The sequence below is a fragment of the Pseudoliparis swirei genome, chromosome 23 (assembly GCF_029220125.1).
Source record: "Pseudoliparis swirei isolate HS2019 ecotype Mariana Trench chromosome 23, NWPU_hadal_v1, whole genome shotgun sequence".
In the NCBI taxonomy this organism is placed as follows: Eukaryota; Metazoa; Chordata; class Actinopteri; order Perciformes; family Liparidae; genus Pseudoliparis; species Pseudoliparis swirei.
Window position 1 is genome coordinate 11,547,849 of NC_079410.1, and position 21,479 is coordinate 11,569,327.

The window sequence follows — 21,479 nt, forward strand, 5'->3', positions numbered from 1 at the left end:
ACAAAGAGGTCTTAAGGGACAAGACTTACCGTTAATCTAAATGTGTTTTTATCTGAACAGTGTTCACAGGCAAAAAATAAATGCAGTAGAAATACAAATAGAAGAAAGAAAACACTATACTTGATAGTTTTGCTTCTATATTATGGCCTATAATCAAAGTTATATAAACTGAACATACCTTTTTACCTACACTAATTATATTAATAATGGAGTGAGTCATGGTTCGCTACATTTCTATATTGGAGTAATGTTCATACTATTCAGCATTTTTTCTTTTGTCCTCTAGCAAATCATTCAGTTTATCGTGTTGCTTTGAAATCATTGCTGAATTTAATGTGCTTTGGATTTAATGAGGTCAGAGAGGTTTGGTGGTTTGGGAGAGCGGCAGTCGCCCAGAGGTTTTTTAAAAAGGGCTTCAGCAGGGAGGAGAGGAGGTTCGACTCAGAGCCACATTTGAAGATGTCAAGAGAAAGGTCCGGCCAAGCCCTCTGCGTTTCTGAGATGGCTAATAAGGATTGGGTTGGGTTGTTTGAAATTGCATCACCAGTGTTTTTTTTATCATTTTGCACGTGAACAATTACCTGATTTATGCATAATTCAACTTTCCCATCATTTACATGAGGTATTATTCAAATATGTATATATGTTTGGCCTTTGTAATATTTTTCACTTTTATCCTCCCAGATAAAATTTGACAGCTTGCCTCTGAGATCAGGGCAGTAAATGTAATTTACACATTCTCCTTTTAATGAAAGTATATGGTAGCACATTCAAACAGTTTGTAGATGGAGGGGGATTTATCATAAACAAGTGATAATTGACGAGTTAACATCACACAAATAAAGATCCCATGATAAACAGCCCATTAGATATACATTTAAATCTAATTATTACATCTCTGTGAAAGGCTGAACACACAGTCACGTCCTGTTGCCGGTGTCTCATTGGTCTGCACACAAGACGTGAAAATTGAGGCTCTGTTTTACAGGCAGATAAACCCTTTATCTCTAACTTGTGAAGCTGCCTCTCATCCTAATCACTCAAAGTTTGTTTGTGTATTTTATTCAGTCAATCAAATCAAAGTCTGCATGGTATCTGTAGACCGTAGATACTGGAAGACTGAAAGGAATCTCTCTAGCAGCAACTTGTATCATTTGACAGCTGAAACTTATGGTTGTAAATTGTCTCATGAAAATAAATAAATCTGAACAAACGATAGCTTTCTTGTTTGCTTGCACAATGCAACATATGCAGATACACTGGTGTTTCTTGTAATTGTTTTATTTTGAAAAACTCCTACTGGAAGTGTGTCTATGTATTGTGTGTGAGCCGACCACCGTCACAAGTCACCCAGTGAACGATGTAAACATGGAAGGCAGTGAGGTCTCTGCCCTCCCCTGATTATCCCACACAGTAGCCAGTGCTCCACAAAAAGTAAGAATAACAAAACATCTTTCTCCTCAACCTCGTCATCATCATTATCATCATCATCATCATCATCTGCTCATTATCCCTGGGCTCCACCTCACATCAACGTATAAACGCTGACTTCAGTGGCCTCAACGTTTATCTCTTGGAAACCTCTCACGTCTTTGTTATTGTTCTTTTGCACATCCGGTTCAGTTTGGGCCGTGAACAGTTTCCCGACTGGAATCTGACATCGGCCAGATTATATAATTTTCTTTACAGCCAAACAAAAAGATTGGATCGGCAATAAGCGCTTGCAGTGTGAACGTAGCCCAATATCCGCAGCAGCCGTGGCTGAAAGAAGCGGGCGGGGTTCATCTTCTATGAGAGACTCCGGTCAAATGCTGCGGGAGCCAGATGCCGGGGACAATGTGGCCCAGTGGAAGAGCAGATAATCCATTGTTCTGCTCATTGCTCACATAGTTTGGCAAATATATGATGCAGCTGGAAGTTTGTTTGCCAGGGCATAAACACCTTTTTTTATGATCCACCTATGGTTTCTGTTCTCAGTGCTCTAGCACTCTGATTTTGAAAATGTTTACAAAGTACCCACGTAACCTGTTGAATCGATATCAACAGAGGAGAGAAGTAGTCAGGAGCCATTGGCTCTAAAATATGATATTTCACAAAGTCAAAATGCCAAAGGCTCGACAAAAACTCAAGCTGTCCACTCAACTGTAGCTGCAAGAGATGATAACAACAGCACAGAGACCGATGTGTGAGAGAGAGAGAAAGAGAGAACGAGAGAGAGAGAGACGAAGCCAGACATGTTACAAAGAGACAGAGAGGGAGCCAAACGTCAGCGAGATGGAGAGACAAGCCCGAGAACAAAGGATCTGTATCTGAGAGGAAGTAAGATAAAAGCTCAGGCAGACACCTGCTGGCAGCTGCATTGTAACATTGGCAAGACATCGTGACTTTGTTCTGAGGGTCTGTTTCCATGTGTTGTCACTGTGATGAGAAAGCAGGGCTGTGTGTTTTTAATTGTATAACAGATAGAGGTGGATGTACGAATTATACTGTATGTACTCTTGTTACTCTTAAATCTGTAATCGTGCTTATTTATTACTCTTTGATTGAATAGTTTGAACCTAAATGTTGCATTCAACATTAAACGTATCGCACTTTTGGCTTCTCTAGAATAGTTTGGTATTAAAATACGTTTCTGTTTCGCAAAGTGAGGTATCAGTAACTAAACACAGCCCGCAACTCAAATTCAAAAGATACTCTGAATTGTATTGTGTGGCCTACGCTTTGTATCAGGTCATCTTGTGAGGAGTTTTGTTCACTTCTATCATGAAATCCAAAGATAATGTCGCTTTTGTTGACGCACATCCTGCAAAACAATAACAAATATCTGCAACATTACCAGAATATTTTGTCATGGAATTGAATTGTCAATGTCTTTCAGTCACTGATAAAGAATATGCATTTATTATCCTGTATCAATATCTTTGCATCCTATTTAAACTCAGGTCATACTTTGCTGAGCACAATAATGAATGTTACTAAAAATCCTCAGGGAGCCTCGGATTGTCTTTCCACATGACCCAACTTTCCCTCCGTTGCACTTTTGTCAGTGCAGCTATTCTAAGGATGACAATGCTATTCTTGCCAAGCTTTGAACAGTCAAGTCTGCTCCCAATAACTAGCAGTCAGACTGAGCCTACCAGGAGGCGCACAGGGAGAAAGTAGGACTTATCCCCTGAGAGGAGGAATAAGCTCAGGGAGGCAGCCGAGCTAAACGGAGTTATGCAGTGTCACCGTTTGACACATGAGAAAGACACTCAGAAATCCTGTCAGCCTCGGGGTTGTGTGTTTCCACATTCATGCAGGTGCACCACCAAGCACACAAACAAATCAATAGTCGCTTTATTCCAAACCAGGGTTTATGATGTTGGCTTTTTCAAATCATCTTTTTGACATCTGTGGAAGTGCGTTGAGTGTTGTTCGACAGGCACGCACAATATCTCTGAATAAAACCCATCAGACATGAAGTCCTTCCTCTGTCAAAATATACAAATAAATATAGAAGTAACAGGAAAAGAAAACATCCCCTAAGCTGACAGGGAAGAGGAGGACTATTATGTTTCTAACGAAGCAGCTGACACGTCGATCTGCCGAGACATCATGGGAGTGAGACATGTCTGGATGACTGATGTGCTTTGATAGAGTGAGACGGGTTTTGAGGAGCTATCCTCACGTCTCTCGATGCTCTCCAGTTTTCTAACATAAGCACTGACCTTAAACTTATGCCTTTTTTAGTCAGTGAATAGTTTACACTGTCGGGAGAAAATATACCTTTGATAATGTAATAATTTCAAAGGTTGATAATGAGTAAAAAAAGAGTAATAATACCTGAACATTTCATAAAATATGCCCCCCTCTGGTCTCCCCTTTCCATTATAATATGTCGGATTGCAATCGTATAAAAGGTTAAAAAGAATTCTACTCTTTTTTTAAGTGAAGGTCAACCTTTTTCGTCATTTCAAATTCAATTTTTTTTTTTTAAATCGAAGGTATTTCATGAGATCGAATGAGGCAGAGATAATTCGTTCATTAAAGATCGCTGTTGACTCCTGATGGTGTCTAATCCAGGACATTACTACATCCATACCCATTAGCATGAGTATTGGCACGTTAATTTTCCATTGAGAGCAATTCCAGTTTAAAGCATCTGTGCTCGACACCGCACCCTGTTCTACATAGAGTGAGAGTACATTCCCAAACATGAACTCAATGTCAAATGTTAATATTTTTAGTAGGCTAACATTTGACTTGTACAATTTACATTTCTGAGAAAATAAATACCGTTTTATATTATTACAGTGTTATATTACATGCGTTCTAAAAAAAAGACCCCTATTAATAATACATTTGTGTGATTTAGCTTGACCCTCTGAGCAAACAGCACACTGACAAACGACACACAAGTACACATTTCCAAAGGAAGACAAATTACAGGTGAGCTGAGGCTGAAACAAGGTCAACTCACAGCATTTGCAGATGAAGTTATTTTCTTTGGAGAATAAACAAGCCAAACAATATATTACAACAATGCCTGGATTTCCAAGCTGCTCAGAAACTACAGCACAAGTAAGGATAAACGCATGCTGCTGGTTCAAGTGAAAAGCTTAAGGCTGGGGACCCCAACGTGCATAGATGAAAAAGTATTTTTATATTTAAATAATATACTGAAAGATAAATAGCTTTGGGGAGAATACCCTAGTTGTGTTTCTATAGTTTTAACAGCTAAAATATTATTCTGTCATTTTGCTTAACATGTATAGTACATGAATCATTTAGCTAGCACTGAATGAATTGTATTCAATACATAACAAGACAATATCTTTCATGCTAAAAATATTTGTTTTCCCACCAATTTCTTATTTTTTTAAGATAAAGTTACAGTATTTCATAGCAATACACTCATGTCAGCATTTATTCTTATAAAGACTGGGAAGAATATACTTGGTATTTTAGAAAATCTCTGTTTTCTTTCCTTTTAGTGACAGCATTTCTCCATAAATTGAACAGGTTTCCTGTGCTGAACAGCTGCATTAAAAAAAAGTGTCTGTTAGTATACTGACGGAGCAGTTTTGGAAGTTTACTTTGTCACTGTGTCTGGGGGATATAACACAACTGAAACTTTTATTGTGTTTTGCAATGTACGTACTTCAATAAATAAGTACATTTAGTGTGATGTAGTTTATGTCCTAGTGTAGATCGTGTGTCTAAACAACATGCATGGCACTGGGAAAAGAAGAGGAGGAAGACCAATTATGCATTTCATTTGTTGCAAATCAAGAAAATGAAATCAGTTCACAAACCCTGCCAGAACCATTAGGCACTCGATCTTATGAATGGATTTATATTTCTTCAAACTATGGATTTATTGAATATAGAAGGAAGCAATCAATCATTTAAGATTTTCAGTATGTTACAAATGGAAAAAATGGAGAGGATAAAATGTCAAGTTCTAGCAAAATGGAGATTCAGTGAGAGCGGACGTAAAGGTCTCAAAGCTGCAGAAAAAACGCAGAAGTCATTATCCTGCAAATATGTCACTTTGCCACATTTTCATGAAAATAAATGGATCCACAAACCATCTCACCTCAAGGCAGGACTGTGCTAATGTGTTAGATGTGTGTCCGTTTCTGAGATTGTGTGCACATGCACACTCCTCATTATCATGATATGCCCTGTGGCATCTGTGCCAATTGTTTCCAGAGACATTGTGTGTCAGACGGTGGTGTGGGGCTCAGCGCCTTCTGTCAATCAAGCCTAGTCCACAATCCCTCTTTAAAATATGCTTTATTGGTCGGATGAAGCTTCACTGCATAGTGGGTAAACACTTTTTGTTCATATTAAATGCATTCAATGTCATTCTATGTTGTATTTTGTATTTAAGAGAATATACAAATGCCATCATAACACAAAGAGAAGAAAACAAGTGTAGAGAAACTCAGAAAGCCATATATGAACTTACTGACTTTGAGATATTGTTAGAGTCACCTTGTGTGGGAGAAGAGTGACCTCTGCTGAGGGACCAATTTGATTCAGTGCGTCTCCTACTGCTTCGATGACCCCCAAAAACATCTTAGCTCCATTATTAATGACTTGAACTGCTGCAGGCTTATTAACACCAAGTGGATTCTGCCGCAATAAGCTCTGCAAGCACATATTGTAGTGGCAGCCGGCATCGAACTTTTACAGTCTAATGTTTGACCACTTGCACCCACTGAGACAGAAAACCCGTCATCTCCGTTTGTCTCTGCTGCCCGGCTTCAGCTCGTGACGGTTTGAACGTCCACGCCGAGGATGAAGGGAGCCTCGTGCACTGGTGTCAGATGCCAAGAGGCGATGATCAACCGGCGGTATTTGATGTGTTGCAGTGAGAACAGGTGGTTTTTAGAGGCCACTTACTATTCTGCTTGTATAATTGAAATTCATTTCCACACCTTTTCATGACAAACAAAAGCCATACGATCTGTCTATCTGCATGATAAAAGCAGAATAACCACAACACAACAATTATGACGCCTCTGCATTTGTTATTACCAGTTAGAGATAAAACACTCAGAAAAGACAAAAGGGATAGAGAGTGACAGAATTTTTTTTTTGCTTTTGTAAGTGTGCTCGATTTTGTGTTTCAGTGAAAGTGCAACAATAATTGTCTTTGACCAATTAAAAACTTTTACCAAAGAGAAAAAAACATAACGGTACCCTCAGTTAACAAAAAGTACTACTGGGGGAAAATGGAGGATTATTATCTTCACACAGAAGGAAACAAGAAGGTTTACAGAACTAGGCTTTAAAGAGATCACATATTTCACCTGAAACTGCAGTTTTAAAAGTTGCTGTGAAGAACTGGAAAGATGGAAGAAAAACCAACAGCACGAGGATGAAGACACAGTGCAGTACCTCTGGCTCCCAGATCATCTGACAAATATGGTTCCCATTAGTTAGGTTCTTGGGGAAAATTATAATGTAATAGTGACTTTGTATATAAAGTTATGGAGGAAAAAAATGTAAACTTGCATTGCAAATGTTTTTTTTCCTTTAGCAGATTTCTCTATAGATCCCCAAAAAAATAATTCCAAACTGAATATTTATTCTTATCAGATACTACGAACACCATCAGTAAAATATGTATCACAATGACAGCAGCAAGATGATGACCTTCCTTTTTCTATACACCTGCCCACAACAAAGAGATCCTAGAAATGTGCAACAAGGATACAAAAATAAAAATGAGAAGAGTAGATCTTTTCTTATCTCTCCTCAAGTTATTTCCATTGAGCTAGTCACACACCTGCAGCATGAATACATCCACTGGTATTTCCTCTTATTTGGTTTCTTCTGGGAAATTGAATTGCAACAACAACAAAAAGCAGGCTGCTTATAGGACATCTTCCTGTGTGTTTGAGTTTGTGTTCTTATCCAAAGTAAATGTAAATATCCACAGAAAGCTGCTGAACACTTTGCTTCTGGAGGACTACGCTACACTGGCTGCATCATATACTGTATATGCCTCCCGTCAAGGTCAGGCCGTAATCTGCAGATGCAATGAAGCATACCGACTAATAATGTTTCACACAGGAGACACAACACTCGGTGATGTGTGAGAAAGAAGGTGTAGGAGGAGGATTACTGCGCGTTGCTGTCAGTAACTCTTATAGAACCGACAGAACCGACAGACGGAGAGAGATGAATGGAGGTTCCATCTCTCTCTTGTTGCTTTTATTGGTTTTCTACAACACAGCCACAGAACAGTCAAAGTGAAAGAGATAGTTTGTGTCTTACAAGACTGCTTCACTTAACGCTGATGAATTGTAAAGTTATGTAAATTGCTGCGGGGATTTCAAAAGACTGAGCTACAAAACAACACGACAGGCGCTGGCGTCTTGGCTCAAGGACACGTCAGCAGATCAGCAAGTTTTATAAAACTAAGCAGCAAAATATGTTGTTTGTCACCGCCTTTAAAAAAACATGACAAAGTGATTCATATGACTGTTACTAACAGCCTCTGATGTGAGCTGAAGCTTGAAATGAATCCTCACAACGAAAGAAAACTCATACTGATCTACAGATTTAAGGTAATTACACTTTAATCTTTAAACCACCACAATTAAACTATCCAAATGACAGCAGTTTATATTTCAGAAGTAGCAAGTCAGAGCATAAGATCTATGGATTTGTCATTTTAGGTGTTGGACATTAAAGGTTTGGTTGCCTAAATGTCTCCTAGCTAGGAAGACAATCATACACAGGGATGTCGCATGTGTACAGATTGTAAAGCCCTCCGAGGCAAATTTGTAATTTGTGATATTAGGCTCTATCAGATAAACTGAATTGAAATTGAACATTATAGAGGGGAGCAGCTAAGTGAAGAGGAAGTGTGAATGATTTGCCCCTCTCGCTTCTCCCTCTTCTTCCTCAGTGGCATTCATCACCCTTAGCATTCATTAATACGAGTTAGCGCCCGTTAGGCAGCGGTGTGCCAGCAGGCTTTTGGAGCTCGCCGCCAGCATATCAGCATATCTCTGTGATGTAAGAGACATCGACTGGATGTGGAGTTGAAAAAGAGAGCAGGTAAAAGCCGAAGCAGGGTTAGGGTTAGTTGGGCAAAGGGAGGGTTTGTTGAATTGGGTCTCTGAAGAGCCTAACAACTACAGGGCTGTCCTGGACCGAAGACATTCTTCGTCAACTGACACTCATTCGTTCAAGAATCAGTTGATTTAATCGTCAGATCTGTAAAACCGAGGTCTCTCCACAAATAATCGCACAAAAGCAACACATCTGGTATTTACCAGTTGTGCTCATTAGTTTCTGGGGGGAAAAAAAGCTTTCTTATAATCTTAGTCAATTAATAACTAAGGGGGCAGCAGCTCTGCTAAAAACTGTTTAAAAAACCCGAACTCCAACAGTCTGCGGTGAAACTACATTTCCTGTCCATGAGCTGCTGTTCTCATCTGGAGCTGAAGACAAACCTGTTTCCTATTCAATGATCTCTCAGTGCAGAAGAGCCCACCATTTACACATCCCTTAACAGCCCCCTGCTGCTCTGAGAGAAAGATCGTTTAAATTGCCACTCCTCCTGCTGGATGGTGCAACACGACACAGCAGGAAACAGCAGGTCTGATGACATCGTGGCACCCTGAAGGTAATGGCGGCGATGCTGCTGAGAAGCCGTCATGTTGTGTCCTCACTGCGATTGACTTTTTACAGGTGGCAAATTGGAATATAAAATGGGACAAGTGGTGCCTTTTAGTTTTCCCCCTTAAATAGAGAGATAATATATTTACTTTCAATACAACAGAATTGTAAAAACACTTTATTGTCATTATTGATCCATTGTATGATTTGTTGTGTTGATTGGAAGGATGCACTCATAGTTTGACTCCTCCTTTGTATCCTTTCATTTAAAGCCTCGCTGTGTTGCTGTATTATTTTAAATTAATCAGTTCATTAAAAGATGTGGATGAACAAACAAAACAAAAAGGTACTTAAGGAGCAATCTTATTGGCAACCATACCACAACAAGACAATCATAAAAGACCATTTTAGAAGCAAATGCATACTTTAATGCTCCTTTGCTCTCTCTTTGCACATACCTACAGTACTATAAGACACAAATCAAATGTATGACATTTCTTGTGTCAGGTTGGCCATCTTGTATTGAATTTTCATTTCTTTTGATTAGCAGATTCAATAAATGGAGTATGTCTGGGTGGCCAAGACTAGATTGCGATTTGATGTGTAAGCTGCTGTGTTTTGCAGGACAGACGGCATCAAACAACTTCAATAAATGAAGCTTTACCCTCATAATGCACAGTTTTTATACAAGCACGTTGACTTGGAGTGATTCTAATTAGTTTCATCCTTCCTCATATACTCTGTGGTCAGTGTTCCTGTTATCAGAGAGAATGCAGCGACAACATGTACTAGTCTGTGCCAACCAGCAGGACAGGTCAGCTCTCAGTGGACCCCACTGGGCTGACTGGGGCCTTTCTGTGTCTAGCATGCTTGTTCTATCCATGATGGTTTCCTCCCTCCTTCATCTTCCTGTTTTTCACCAGAACACCTTCCTCAGGACTGGAGCTGGTCTCTTCTAGCTGAAGTGTGCCGGCACACTGCTCCATAATAGTTGGACGCTTCAAAATGCAGACGACAAATTACCCAAAAAATACAACTAAGCTTAACTGAAGTGCCTAATAAAATCCATTACTCTCTAATAAAGGCTAGGTGCACGAGGAAAAAACAGACATAACACATGTCTTTCTAGATTCATGAGAAAACTGAACACAATTCATACTTGTTGCCGGCTCTGACTTCCAATCTTTTATTCTAAGAGGGAGAGCAGCCATGTCAGTTATGTCCACCATGTTAAGCTGCACTCAAATCTGCCTTTTTGTGCCTTTTTTCTTTTAGTACACGCTGCAGCTGTGGTTACAAAGTACGGACTCTAGCATGGAGTGTGCATTCAATGGGGACACACTGTAACATTGCACCTTGAACTTTGACTCTTCTGCTCATATTTCAGCTGCACAGAAGATTGTGCTTCGTAACAGCCAGAAATGCGTGCTGCTTTGCATGCTGTAAAATGCAACCGGATGCATATTATTTAGTATCCCAGTACATATTATTTAAAAATGTGAACTAATATGTACTGGTATACTAAATAGTATGCTAGAGATGGAGAGGATAGAGATGCAGGAGGATCATATATTAGGCCCTGTGGTCCATAGAAAGGACAAAGGACTCAACCGTCCCCATTCCTCTTGTTCCCAGTTGTTCCGATATTTATTTCTCCCCCTTTTCCTTCAGATCACGGCTTGTTCATCCATCTGTCATGCAGACTGACTTTGATAGAAATGTGGCTTAATGATATTGCCAAAAATGACACTGACCATAAAGCTCAGCATTACAAATCTGTATCCATTCATTTATGTAACTGAGCCTTTTGTGACAATAGTTGAGGCTGTGATCTAACCACAGTTTTCAATCAATACATTTAATCTGATGGGAATGTGTATTACATTGATTTACAAATCACCATGTCAGACGTGACGTTTGCACGTTTCTGAAGAAATATCTGTTCTTGTAAGTAAGAATAAAATTGACAGAGGTTTCTGGATCTGACACAACACTTTGAGAATCTTTTAAAGTAGTTTTAACAACTTTAACAAACTAAGATCAACACAAATGTTACCTACCTGTATGTTGTCAAAGGATGTTTTGTTCGTGACGTCATACAGCAGAAGCAAAGCTGAAAAAAAGAGAAGTTGAAGCATCATTTAAAAATTGATTGATAAATTACATTTAATATTGTGAAGTGAAATCAATTGTTTAATTCAATCTTTCACCTTGTTGTCTGAACTTCCTATACAATTTAATTATGAAAGATTCATTTTTGTTGTGCCCGAGTGCTGTTTCATTTTTCTTGGCCCTGACTCAGTGCTGCGTCACAATCAGCCCGACCAGAGTTCAGACCTTCGGTGGTGAAAAATGACAAGTTGAGATTTATTTATTTATTGACAATGACCGTTCCTGCATCTTGTCACTGCCACAAGACCATATGAGTTTGAGCGGAGCATGAGGACGGCTACATCACTGCTTCCATGATCAACGGAAAGGTGAACATCTCTCTCAGCATTGAACCTTCACAGTTTCACATTGACTAATTTGAACAGGTTTAAGGCCTTGACAAACGGCATAGCGTTCCCCCTCCCCTGAAATGAACTTGCACAACAATATAATTTTTTACATTTAAAAAAAGTGTTTCACACAAAATGTGGCTATTACGTGTTGAAAATGCAATGCATTTATTTTTTCTAACAAGGTCGACGGGTATAAAGGCATCCACAAATCATATTAATGTACGACAACCAAGGCAGAATGCATTTCTTTCTTCTTTTCATCTTCTGTGCAGCTGAAATATGAGCAAGAGAGTCAAATTTCAAGGTGCAATGTTACAGTGTGTCCCAATTGAATGCACACTGTTCTGCGTGGTTCAAACCAAGACGGCAAACTTTATTCCTCCTTTCAACCTCGACGAAGGCTTTCAGTTCCCTGGCATCATGTCTGAGACTGGACCCGCAACACGTCCTCCAGGGTCTCCTTTTTGTCCAGGAGACAGAGACAAATATATCCTGCTATAATTCTGCAGACTAAGCCCCAAAGCATGACATGCATAATGAGGATAATACACAGAGATCATTTAAGCCTCGGTTTTATTTCCCGCAAGGATTGTTGCATGAAGATGATTGAATGAAAAATCGTGACGAAGCTCAATTATACTCTGCAGGATTTTCTCAGCAGCAAATCGACTTTTTGAAAGCGCCTCAAAGTTCGACATGTTCTCCTATCACCGCATCCACATTGTTAGAATGCGCTCTGCCTTGATTTCCAGCTTTGTGAGAAACCAATGGAGTGTTGCCACGAAGAGCTTTCTAAATGAAGTTGCATGGCGAATAACAATAAGATCATGATGAATAAAAGAGTTCTTATAGCCGTATCTGTGATTACTGATTACATATCATCGAAAAGTCCCATGCATCTGGAATATGTTCTCCTTCCACCCCACGAGAAGTGTTATAAAACCTCAGCGCTCGATAATACCGCAGAGTGGAAGGAGAACAATATCATCTACACCTCGACACTTACACGGCTGGGAATTGTAACTGCTATATAAAATATATTATCATGGCAATATAGCAAGTCTAAACAAGAATTCTCCAAAAACTCACTTTTATTGTACCTTGATGTGCACAGGAAGAATAAACAATGTATCCACGTGTGTGTATTAGATTAGCATATGTGTAAATGTGTTTAGAGCCTCCTCTCCACACTGCCATCTTCACTCCAGGTATTAGGCAAAACAATAAAAAAAAATCTAAATGTTGCACTTCAACCACACTTTAATGTTTAGGGTGCATGTCCAGCATGTGAAGGGTAACAGAACATTTTGAATGTTTTTAACTGAAAAGTGAATCAGTTCCATTATCCATCCAATCCAAACCGCTTATCCTTGTGAATTCCCTGTTGTAAAATAATAATAAAACATACACAAGTGTGTATATGTGTGTGAGTGTCTCACCATGGGCGTCACGGTAGTAGGCATGAGTGACGCTGCGGAAGCGCTCCTGTCCAGCTGTGTCCCAAATCTGCAGATAATAAGAGAGAAAGGTAATACTGAAAAGAGGAAGACGTTTTTTATCTTTTTAATAAACCCTCCGTTAGCTCAGCCAACTCGCTGGAGCTCATTGTGAAACCCTCTATTGGATTAAAGTCTGGAATATGGAAATGCGATATGCAGGACTATTAAATAGTCCATTGTTGAATGAATTCAGCATTAAAACATATTTGTACTTTTTGTGGCCACTTCAGGGCAACGCAGTAAGCTGCAAACACAACATTGACCTTAATAAACCATAAAGGTTTAACAGCAGAACAGTTACCAATGCACCCATCAGCAGACACAGAGCAACATGAGCATGAAATAGGACTCATGTTTACTTCAACCTGGTTAATGCAAGTCGAATATTTTCCTTTGCTGGAAAAGTAGCATACATTAGGTTTATCAACACTTTTTCTTGGGCTGAAAACAAGGTTAATTAGAGAGATAAGCACATCATGTATTTATTTGTTCCCCAACATACATAATCTCATTACATTGAATAGTAATCAGCTGTGGTTGGTGCCATTTCTCTCAAGCTCGATGAAATAAGGCTAATAAAGTCCATCTTCTTCATCAGGCAGAACAGTCTACTCAAAATTGGCTCCAATAGTAATTACATGTTCTCTACTCTCGAGCACTCCTGTGCAGGTTGACAATCCACCCCCCCCCCCCCCCCCCCTCTGGATCCAAGTTGCATAAACGAAGGACGCCAATTACTGGAAGAAAAATATCTCTCCCTCTCTCTATTTGTAGGCTGCCTGGTGTTCTGCAAACTGACTTTGAGCCAATTAAAACCAAATGAATACATTACAGGGCAAAGGCCTGCTCCACCAGCTTCCATCAACTCCTCATTCAAATCATTAGGGATAAGTCACATAATTACAAGCTCTGTGAGGAGATATCAAACAAAAAACAATGCAGAGTTGCTCTATGAATAAATTAAGGAATCTTAATTTGCTTTTAGAGGCTTTTTAATCTTTGATTTCCTCACGAAACAAAAGCTAAAAGCTAAAATGGGTTTTTATCTCAGAGGCAGGGTGGTGTTGCAAACAGGATCTGACAGGTGGCTACAATGCCACAAGGGTTCAATCCTGATTCTTATTTGGCAAACACCTTTCCTTATAGAAACAAAGAAGGAGCAGTTGTTGATGATTGCCCTGATGAATTAAAAATTCTTACCTGGAGCTTCACCGTGACTCCATCAATGTTCAGGACTTTATTCTGGAAATAAAAAGCAAAAAATCATAAGTGACAGTCCCTAAATTTAAACACGTTTTCCAACGTGAAATGAAGGGTGTAGGGAAAAAAACAACCACAGGTGTGGTTCTGCATCAATTTGTGCTAAGACACCTGGATGAATACCGTCTTCCTTTCATCAACTCGACACACTCTCCTCTCTCCATCAATATTGCATGTCTCCACATCCATTTGGCCCCTTTTGATGAAGCCTCGCCTCTTTCCTCCAGAGGATTAAGTCCCTCTGCTCTCTTCGCCTGCCCCCATCTCCCCGTCTCAGGAAGACATTCCTCTGATCTCAGCTTCAATCTGCCCGACCACACAGCAGAGTGAGGCTCAGCTAAATGGACGTGCACTTTTCCAGGTCAGAGATAGATGCACAAAAGGTTAAACAACCTGCCATCAAATTAAATTCAGTCTGAGTGATGGCAGGAGTTGGACAACATGTTGTTAAAATCATTGCGCTGTAACAAATATTGCAGTTCAAATTGGGCTGACGAGTCCCTGTTGCCCATATGCACACCTGGCCAAAAAAAATAAGTGCCTCAGATGATTAAATCAGCTCTGAGGTATGAACCTGATCTGTGACCTTCACAGGTGACCTTCACCTTATTGCGCAATGCCACTCCTGGTCAAACAACCAGAGGACCATTACATCCGATTAAATCTACACTGTAACACCTGGACAGCTTTTCCCGTGTGTGAAAGACAGATGCGATTACTGGTTATTTCAATCATCGATTGAAATACTGATTTCCTTGATTTAATAATAATACATTTAGTTTATGAAGCGCCTTTCGAGGCACTCAAGGTCGCCGTACAACACATTAAAAACAGTTCAAAGAATGGACACAATTAAAAAAAGCTGAACAGTTAAAAAAGCAGAACAGTCTGCAGCAGAGCAACCAAGAGGGGGAACAAGTTAGGCATAAGCCAGCCTAAAAACTTCAGTTTTGAGGTGGGTTTTGAATAACAAGATTGAGTCAATGTTTCTGATTTTTTAATAATTAATTTATTTTTAGAATGTCAGAGATTCAAATTTCCTTGAGCCTAAAAGATATTCTATTTGCATACAACTATTTCTGGGAATGTCTGTCAAATGACGAATGAACTAATCGTTTAAATTTGAGAGCAAATGTTTATAAAATCATGACATCTATTTCACCAAATGCATTGGCCTTTTCCATGAGCTGATGGCTGCTGTAGAAAGTAAGGAGGTCCAGATGTTTTTCAGTCACCCACATATAGGCCTTCAGGTAGGCCAGTGGTTCTCAAACTTCTTCTATCACACCCAAGTTTGAAGGAAGAAAAATGTTCATGACCAATTGTTCCATAACTATGTGCTTTTTCAAATAGAATAAAAATAATTGCAATCACTTTGTTTGAATAATGCAATTAAAGTTATCTCCGTGCAAAAAAACCCTAATATTTGGCAACATTTTAATAAAACTAAACCAAAAAATACAGTTCCAATACAGAGTGTTACACTGCATATCTTTTCAGAACAACAATAACGTGCGACCAGGGCAAAACTAAACTAAATGAGTGCAGATATGTGTGAGACATCAAGTTTTATAGTATCAGTGGTTGCAATGAACCGGCTTTCCACTACAAATCTTTTTATAACAGGCTTGATACGGCCACTCTCAATTCATGCTCAATGTTGAGCTAGATAGATTTCAGAGACGCAATAGCGGAAAAGCCAATCTCACGGAGATTGGCTTTTGGCAAAACGCCAAGAATCGTCGAGTTGCCCTTAATCTTGGCCATCGCACATGCGCAAACGTAACCTGTTAACGACGTAATGTAAACATTTACACGAAGGTACAGGCATTTCGCCATGTATTTATTCATGGATTAGTTTGATGTCTGTGTACTTTTTTACTTTTGTATTATGTAAAGTTCTCAAAAAGTTCTTGAAATAAACAAATTTAGCATTTCTCACTGTGCCCCACCTGTAATACCACTGCACGCCACTAGAGGGGCATGCCTGGTTTTCAAACAACATCATCTACTCCAAGTTAGCCTTGAGAGCCGCTGCAGACCCTCTAATTCCTCGGTCCCCGAAAAGAAGCCCAGACGACATGCTGCTAATCTGCCAGCAGAGAAGTTCTAAAAAGATACGGTCCTTGTTTACTTTTTTTGGTTGATTTACCTCCATGTCACAAAGGAGAGGAAATTCCATACATATTCACGAACAAGTCAAGCTGTAGTTTATATCAGTTGCTCTGATAGGAATCAGAGTCTCAAAAGACTTCCTCCCAGTTGTTGTTGTTGTTGTTGTTGTTGCTAAAAAAAACTCCCAATGTGCTCGGAGGCTTCATACATATTTAGTGATCCAGAAAAAGAGACTCAGGATAGCACCGAGGGAATTTTCGGTGATTAGTAGTCGGACTTGATTACTTTGATACTTATGTTGAATTTGTTGAGAGGAAATACTTCAGCCAGAACCGAGAAATAATAAGACGGATTTCATGAGCACCGAGAATGTAGACTGAGCAGGGTAAAAAGTATCAGAGCAGCTTATAGAACTTTGTCTACTGTGGAAAGATGGGGAATTAAGGTATTGTAGATTTAAAAACTGTCAATCACACTTCCAGCAATGCCGCCTTCTCTTTACTTTAATAACTTCTTCAAGCTTTAACATCGAGCTCACACAGCTCGTCTCTGCGTGGTTACAGTTTACAGCCGAGAAGCTCGCACCACGTTCAGGTCAATTTCATTTCCTGATTAAATCGCCAAACAGAACACATCTTCAAACACAAGCTGCTCTACTTACCAGTCAGACACTGGATTTGAGCTATTTAATCTTTCGCCCTAGAAGGAACACGAGGGAGAAGGTTCAGTCAATAGGCCTAAATTACTCTAACAGCCCTTCACAGGGATCCTAAATTACAAATGCACGAAAAGCTTCCAGAGGGTCCGTGGAGTGTGAGCCAATATAACATTAATGGTAGACGTGTGAGGCAAAGAAGAAGAGCATGATGAATAAGATAGAGGACCAGTGTACTGATAAAAAAGAATGAGAAAGAGCGAGAGGCTCTATGTCACCGCTCCTCGGTGTCTTTTCCTTCATTCTGAGCGCTCAGTGGTGCATGAGGATGCGTGGCCTCAGCACACGTCACAAATCAAAGCAATGGGGGAACTAAGTTAGGAACTCTGCAGTCAACGCAACTCCCAGCTGACAAAGAGATATAAACACACTTCTGTACACACACAGACATTCAACCTCTTTCTGCAGAAGCGCGCTAATCTCATCGGTCAAACTCTATGGCGGGCATTACAGGTTTTGCCCTTTTCTAGATATATTTCATGATATACAATGGGACTCTAATTATTAAATGGCCAGTCTCAGATATGGCTTTTTCTTTGCCACTCTGCCTAGAAGGCCAGCATCCCGGAGTCGCCTCTTCCCTGTCGACGTTGACACTGGCGTTTTGCGGGTACCATTTAAAGAAGCTGCCAGTTGAGGACCTGTGAGGCGTCTATTTCTCAAACTAGAGACTCTAATGTACTTGTCTTCTTGCTGAGTTGTGCACCGGGGCCTCCCACTTCTCTTTCTGCTCTGGTTAGAGCCCGTTTGTGCTGTTCTCTGAAGGGAGTAGTACACACCGCTGTAGGAAATTTTCAGTTTCTTTGCAATTTCTCGCATGGAATAGCCTTCATTTCTAAGAACAAGAATAGACTGGCGAATTTCACATGAAAGTTCTTTTTTTCTGGCCATTTTGGGAGTCTTATCGAACCCACAAATGTGATGCTCCAGATAATCAACTAGCTCAAAGGAAGGCCAGTTTTATAGCTTCTCTCATCAGCAAAACAGTTTTCAGCTGTGCTAACATAATTGCACAAGGGTTTTCAAGGGTTTTCTAATCAGACATTAGTCTTCTAAGGCGATTAGCAAACACAATGTACCATTAGAACACTGGAGTGATAGTTGATGGAAATGGGCCTCTATACACCGATGGAGATATTTCATTAGAAACCAGACGTTTCCACCTAGAATAGTCATTTACCACATTAACAATGTATAGAGTGTATATCTGATTGATTTAATGTTATCTTCATTGAAAAAAACAATGCTTTTCTTTGAAAAATAAGGACATTTCTAAGTGATCCCAAACTTTTGAACGGTAGTGTATATTACATGTGACATTAGTTTTATGACAGCAAGGCAATGCATCCTGGGATAGATTTCATTGTAGGTGAGTTTCACAAATATGAGAATGTTTATGCTGTATGTACAAAGGTAGTTTGGTTTATATTAGCTGAATACATTATTTGAGAGTTTTTCTTCATAAAATAAAAATATATAAAAATAGTTCCTTGTTTATATCTGCTTGGTAATTATGCACCATTAGTATTGTTTCTAATTGTTTTATTATTCTTATTCTAACGTCCTTTCACAGTTTCAGTTGTGGAATGAGTTTGTGAGATGACACACTTGGATCATTTATCTATTATCTATTTCATAAGATTAACTAACAGGATCCAGCTTGAGTCGAGTCTGTTATGGATTACTTGATGAAAACAGTTCTACTCCTCGTCTTCTGTTACTCGGTACAGGTGTGTCTGTTGATCAACATACTTTACCATTTCTATCTTTCATTCGCTTCATCCAGTCCTGCTTCCAACAAGTCACTTCTCTCCTCTTTCATGCCATGGTTAAATATTCATGGTGCTCCTCAGGGCTCGCCTCTATAGGGCTCAGTGACATTAGGGCAGCAGGGGGCAAAGCTGCTTTTTTATTAATTACAAGCATCTCCAGTCGGAAGTGAACACTATCAAATACACACACTCACAATTTTACACATGCATGTACACACATTTACACTCATTCAGACGGCACTGAAGGCATGACAGCTTTTTGTAATGGTTGAGGCTTATATATCAACACACCAGAAAACGTCACCCCTAGTTATAGAAATAAACACACAAAAACAATTATAAATGGCTTAAAGTTAAGGTCACTTACACACACACACACACACACACATGTATTGCCTATTTTGTGTGTGTGTCCGACTGTGCCTCAGGCTTATATTGTAGCTCCAACTTCCTCTTAATGCAATTCGATTTTTCAAGCAGGGAAAAAACCATCACTGCCACTTGATGGCATGATGACGCTTGGCACTTTAATTGCACCCACTCAGAGAAGGCAGACTGGCAGGCTGTCAGGTTGGAGAGACTGGATAATGAAGAACTCAGTCAACCATTAACTCTACAAACTATAACTATTTATAATATATAAAATGTATGGAAGCTGGGAACGAGTGAAAGTCGGGAGTGGGGATGGTCTGTCAGTGACATTGTGGCGCAATGACAGAGGAAGTTTCAAAGAGAAGCGGAAGTTTTCAGAAGAAGACGCAATCATCGAGGCAGAGCCTGATTTTTATGATGGGTCCTTTATCGTCCCCTCACGTGCCAGAGCTGCCTCTCTCCCTGCTGTCTAATTGTCCTTCTCTTTCCAGCGCTCGCTCTCTGAAATTTGCATCAAAGACACTTACAGACTCATACGGCGGTATCCTAAACCTTCCTCTCTGGAACCACATTTAAAGACTCAACATTTAAGTCGTGGCTAGACATGGAAACCTTGTGTATTTTAGACTTTCAGTTCTTAAAAGTCCTACAATTTACAGAAAAACGACAGGCACAATATCTACAGGCAAACACATAAATGTTCAATCACACTCTTTTGTGTCCTCAGCATCAGAAACACTCATCTTTAATATTAGTGAAGCAATAATCCATTGGATCAGTCTTTTGTCAATAGTTGAAACTTATCAATGGAACCACCTCGACCTCACTGCTTCGATCACCATCTCAATTTTCACTCCCGCTGATCTACGTCAATAAAAACAACTGCAAAATCAACTTTATATATGTACCTGAAGTAAATCAACGGCGGGTAATTTCAATGAAAAGTATGTAAATACACTTTTGACAAAGTGCATCTAGTTTTCTAACTGAGCAGCAGTACTCATGTGATGACTAACATCCACTTGTTGCATAAGCAACTCTCTCAAAACAAGCTGTTTGAAGATGATGACCTCATGTTTGCCTGAACAAAGACACTTTTACCCACTAAACACACACTTCAAAATACAAAATGCATTCGAACAGATCGCCCTCATCCCAAAACATGGTGACTGTTCAGCAGGCCGCGCCAGTTTTCACAAACATTATTGGCCGACAGTGATGAGGCCGCTAACAATGGCTAGAGTCAGAAGAGAGAGACGAATGTAGAACGAGAGCTGCCTGCTTGGATCTCCACTGGTTCATTAACAGTTGCCACGTGTGTTGAGCATTGTTCGCAGTGTGGGTTTGTATATTGTGTGTACATATGTTCTTGTGTGCATGTGTGTTTGTGTGTGAGTATGTGTGTGTCATTGACGGACACTAAATGTGCCACTATGTGTGTGACTGAATGGAATTCAAATGGAAACCACACCGGTATCTCACTTCCTGTGAGGTAGGCAGCCGTTTGTCATCTATAATCTATTGATAGTCCGAGCAAATATACTTTCATACTCACACAGTATGTGGGGCCACAGTCAATTATTTCGTAATCTCGCCGAAGGTAATAAAAATGAGATAATCTTCCCAGCTCAGCCGTGATCAGTTAACACATTTTCAGCATGTTTAGCCACTCAGCTGTTATCAAGGGCTCAGTCTTCCAGCGCAGCCACGAAACCCTGCCGAACCAAAGGTAAAACAACCTTTGTGATAATGCATGGCTAAGCATTATGGGTCAGCGGTCTGTCGAGAAAATCAATGTTTACAGGTTCAATTTCAGGTAGTTTGGCAAAGAACATCAGCAATCAATATATTGAATTCAATATTAAATGAATCACATCCTTTGTAGATTTTATTGTAAGGATGGCAGAGGGAAAGGAAACTACTTTCTTAGTGTTCATGGACTGTATTAAAGCCCTACCATCATATTTTAATCAGATTTAAATCAAAACACTAAAACATTAACACCCAAAATGAAAATGAAAAAGATTATTTTAATAAGGATTCCCTAAATGTTGGTATTAAAGACTTGTGAAATGCTAAATACTGAAGGGGGGATTAATAACAACAACAACCTCAA

The 21,479-nt window shown here is 39.6% G+C and overlaps 1 protein-coding gene across 1 annotated transcript in view; it reads right to left on the reverse strand.

Moving 5' to 3' along the window:
* LOC130188114 (ras-related protein Rab-26-like) overlaps positions 1-21,479 on the reverse strand; it is a 40,913-nt gene that overhangs the window by 4,558 nt on the left and 14,876 nt on the right. The window contains exons 3-5 of the mRNA XM_056406214.1: positions 14,330-14,371; positions 13,070-13,136; positions 11,187-11,239 (exon numbers count right to left, since the gene is read on the reverse strand). Of these exons, the coding sequence (XP_056262189.1) occupies positions 11,187-11,239; positions 13,070-13,136; positions 14,330-14,371 (162 nt within the window). The remainder of the gene's footprint in view (positions 1-11,186; positions 11,240-13,069; positions 13,137-14,329; positions 14,372-21,479) is intronic.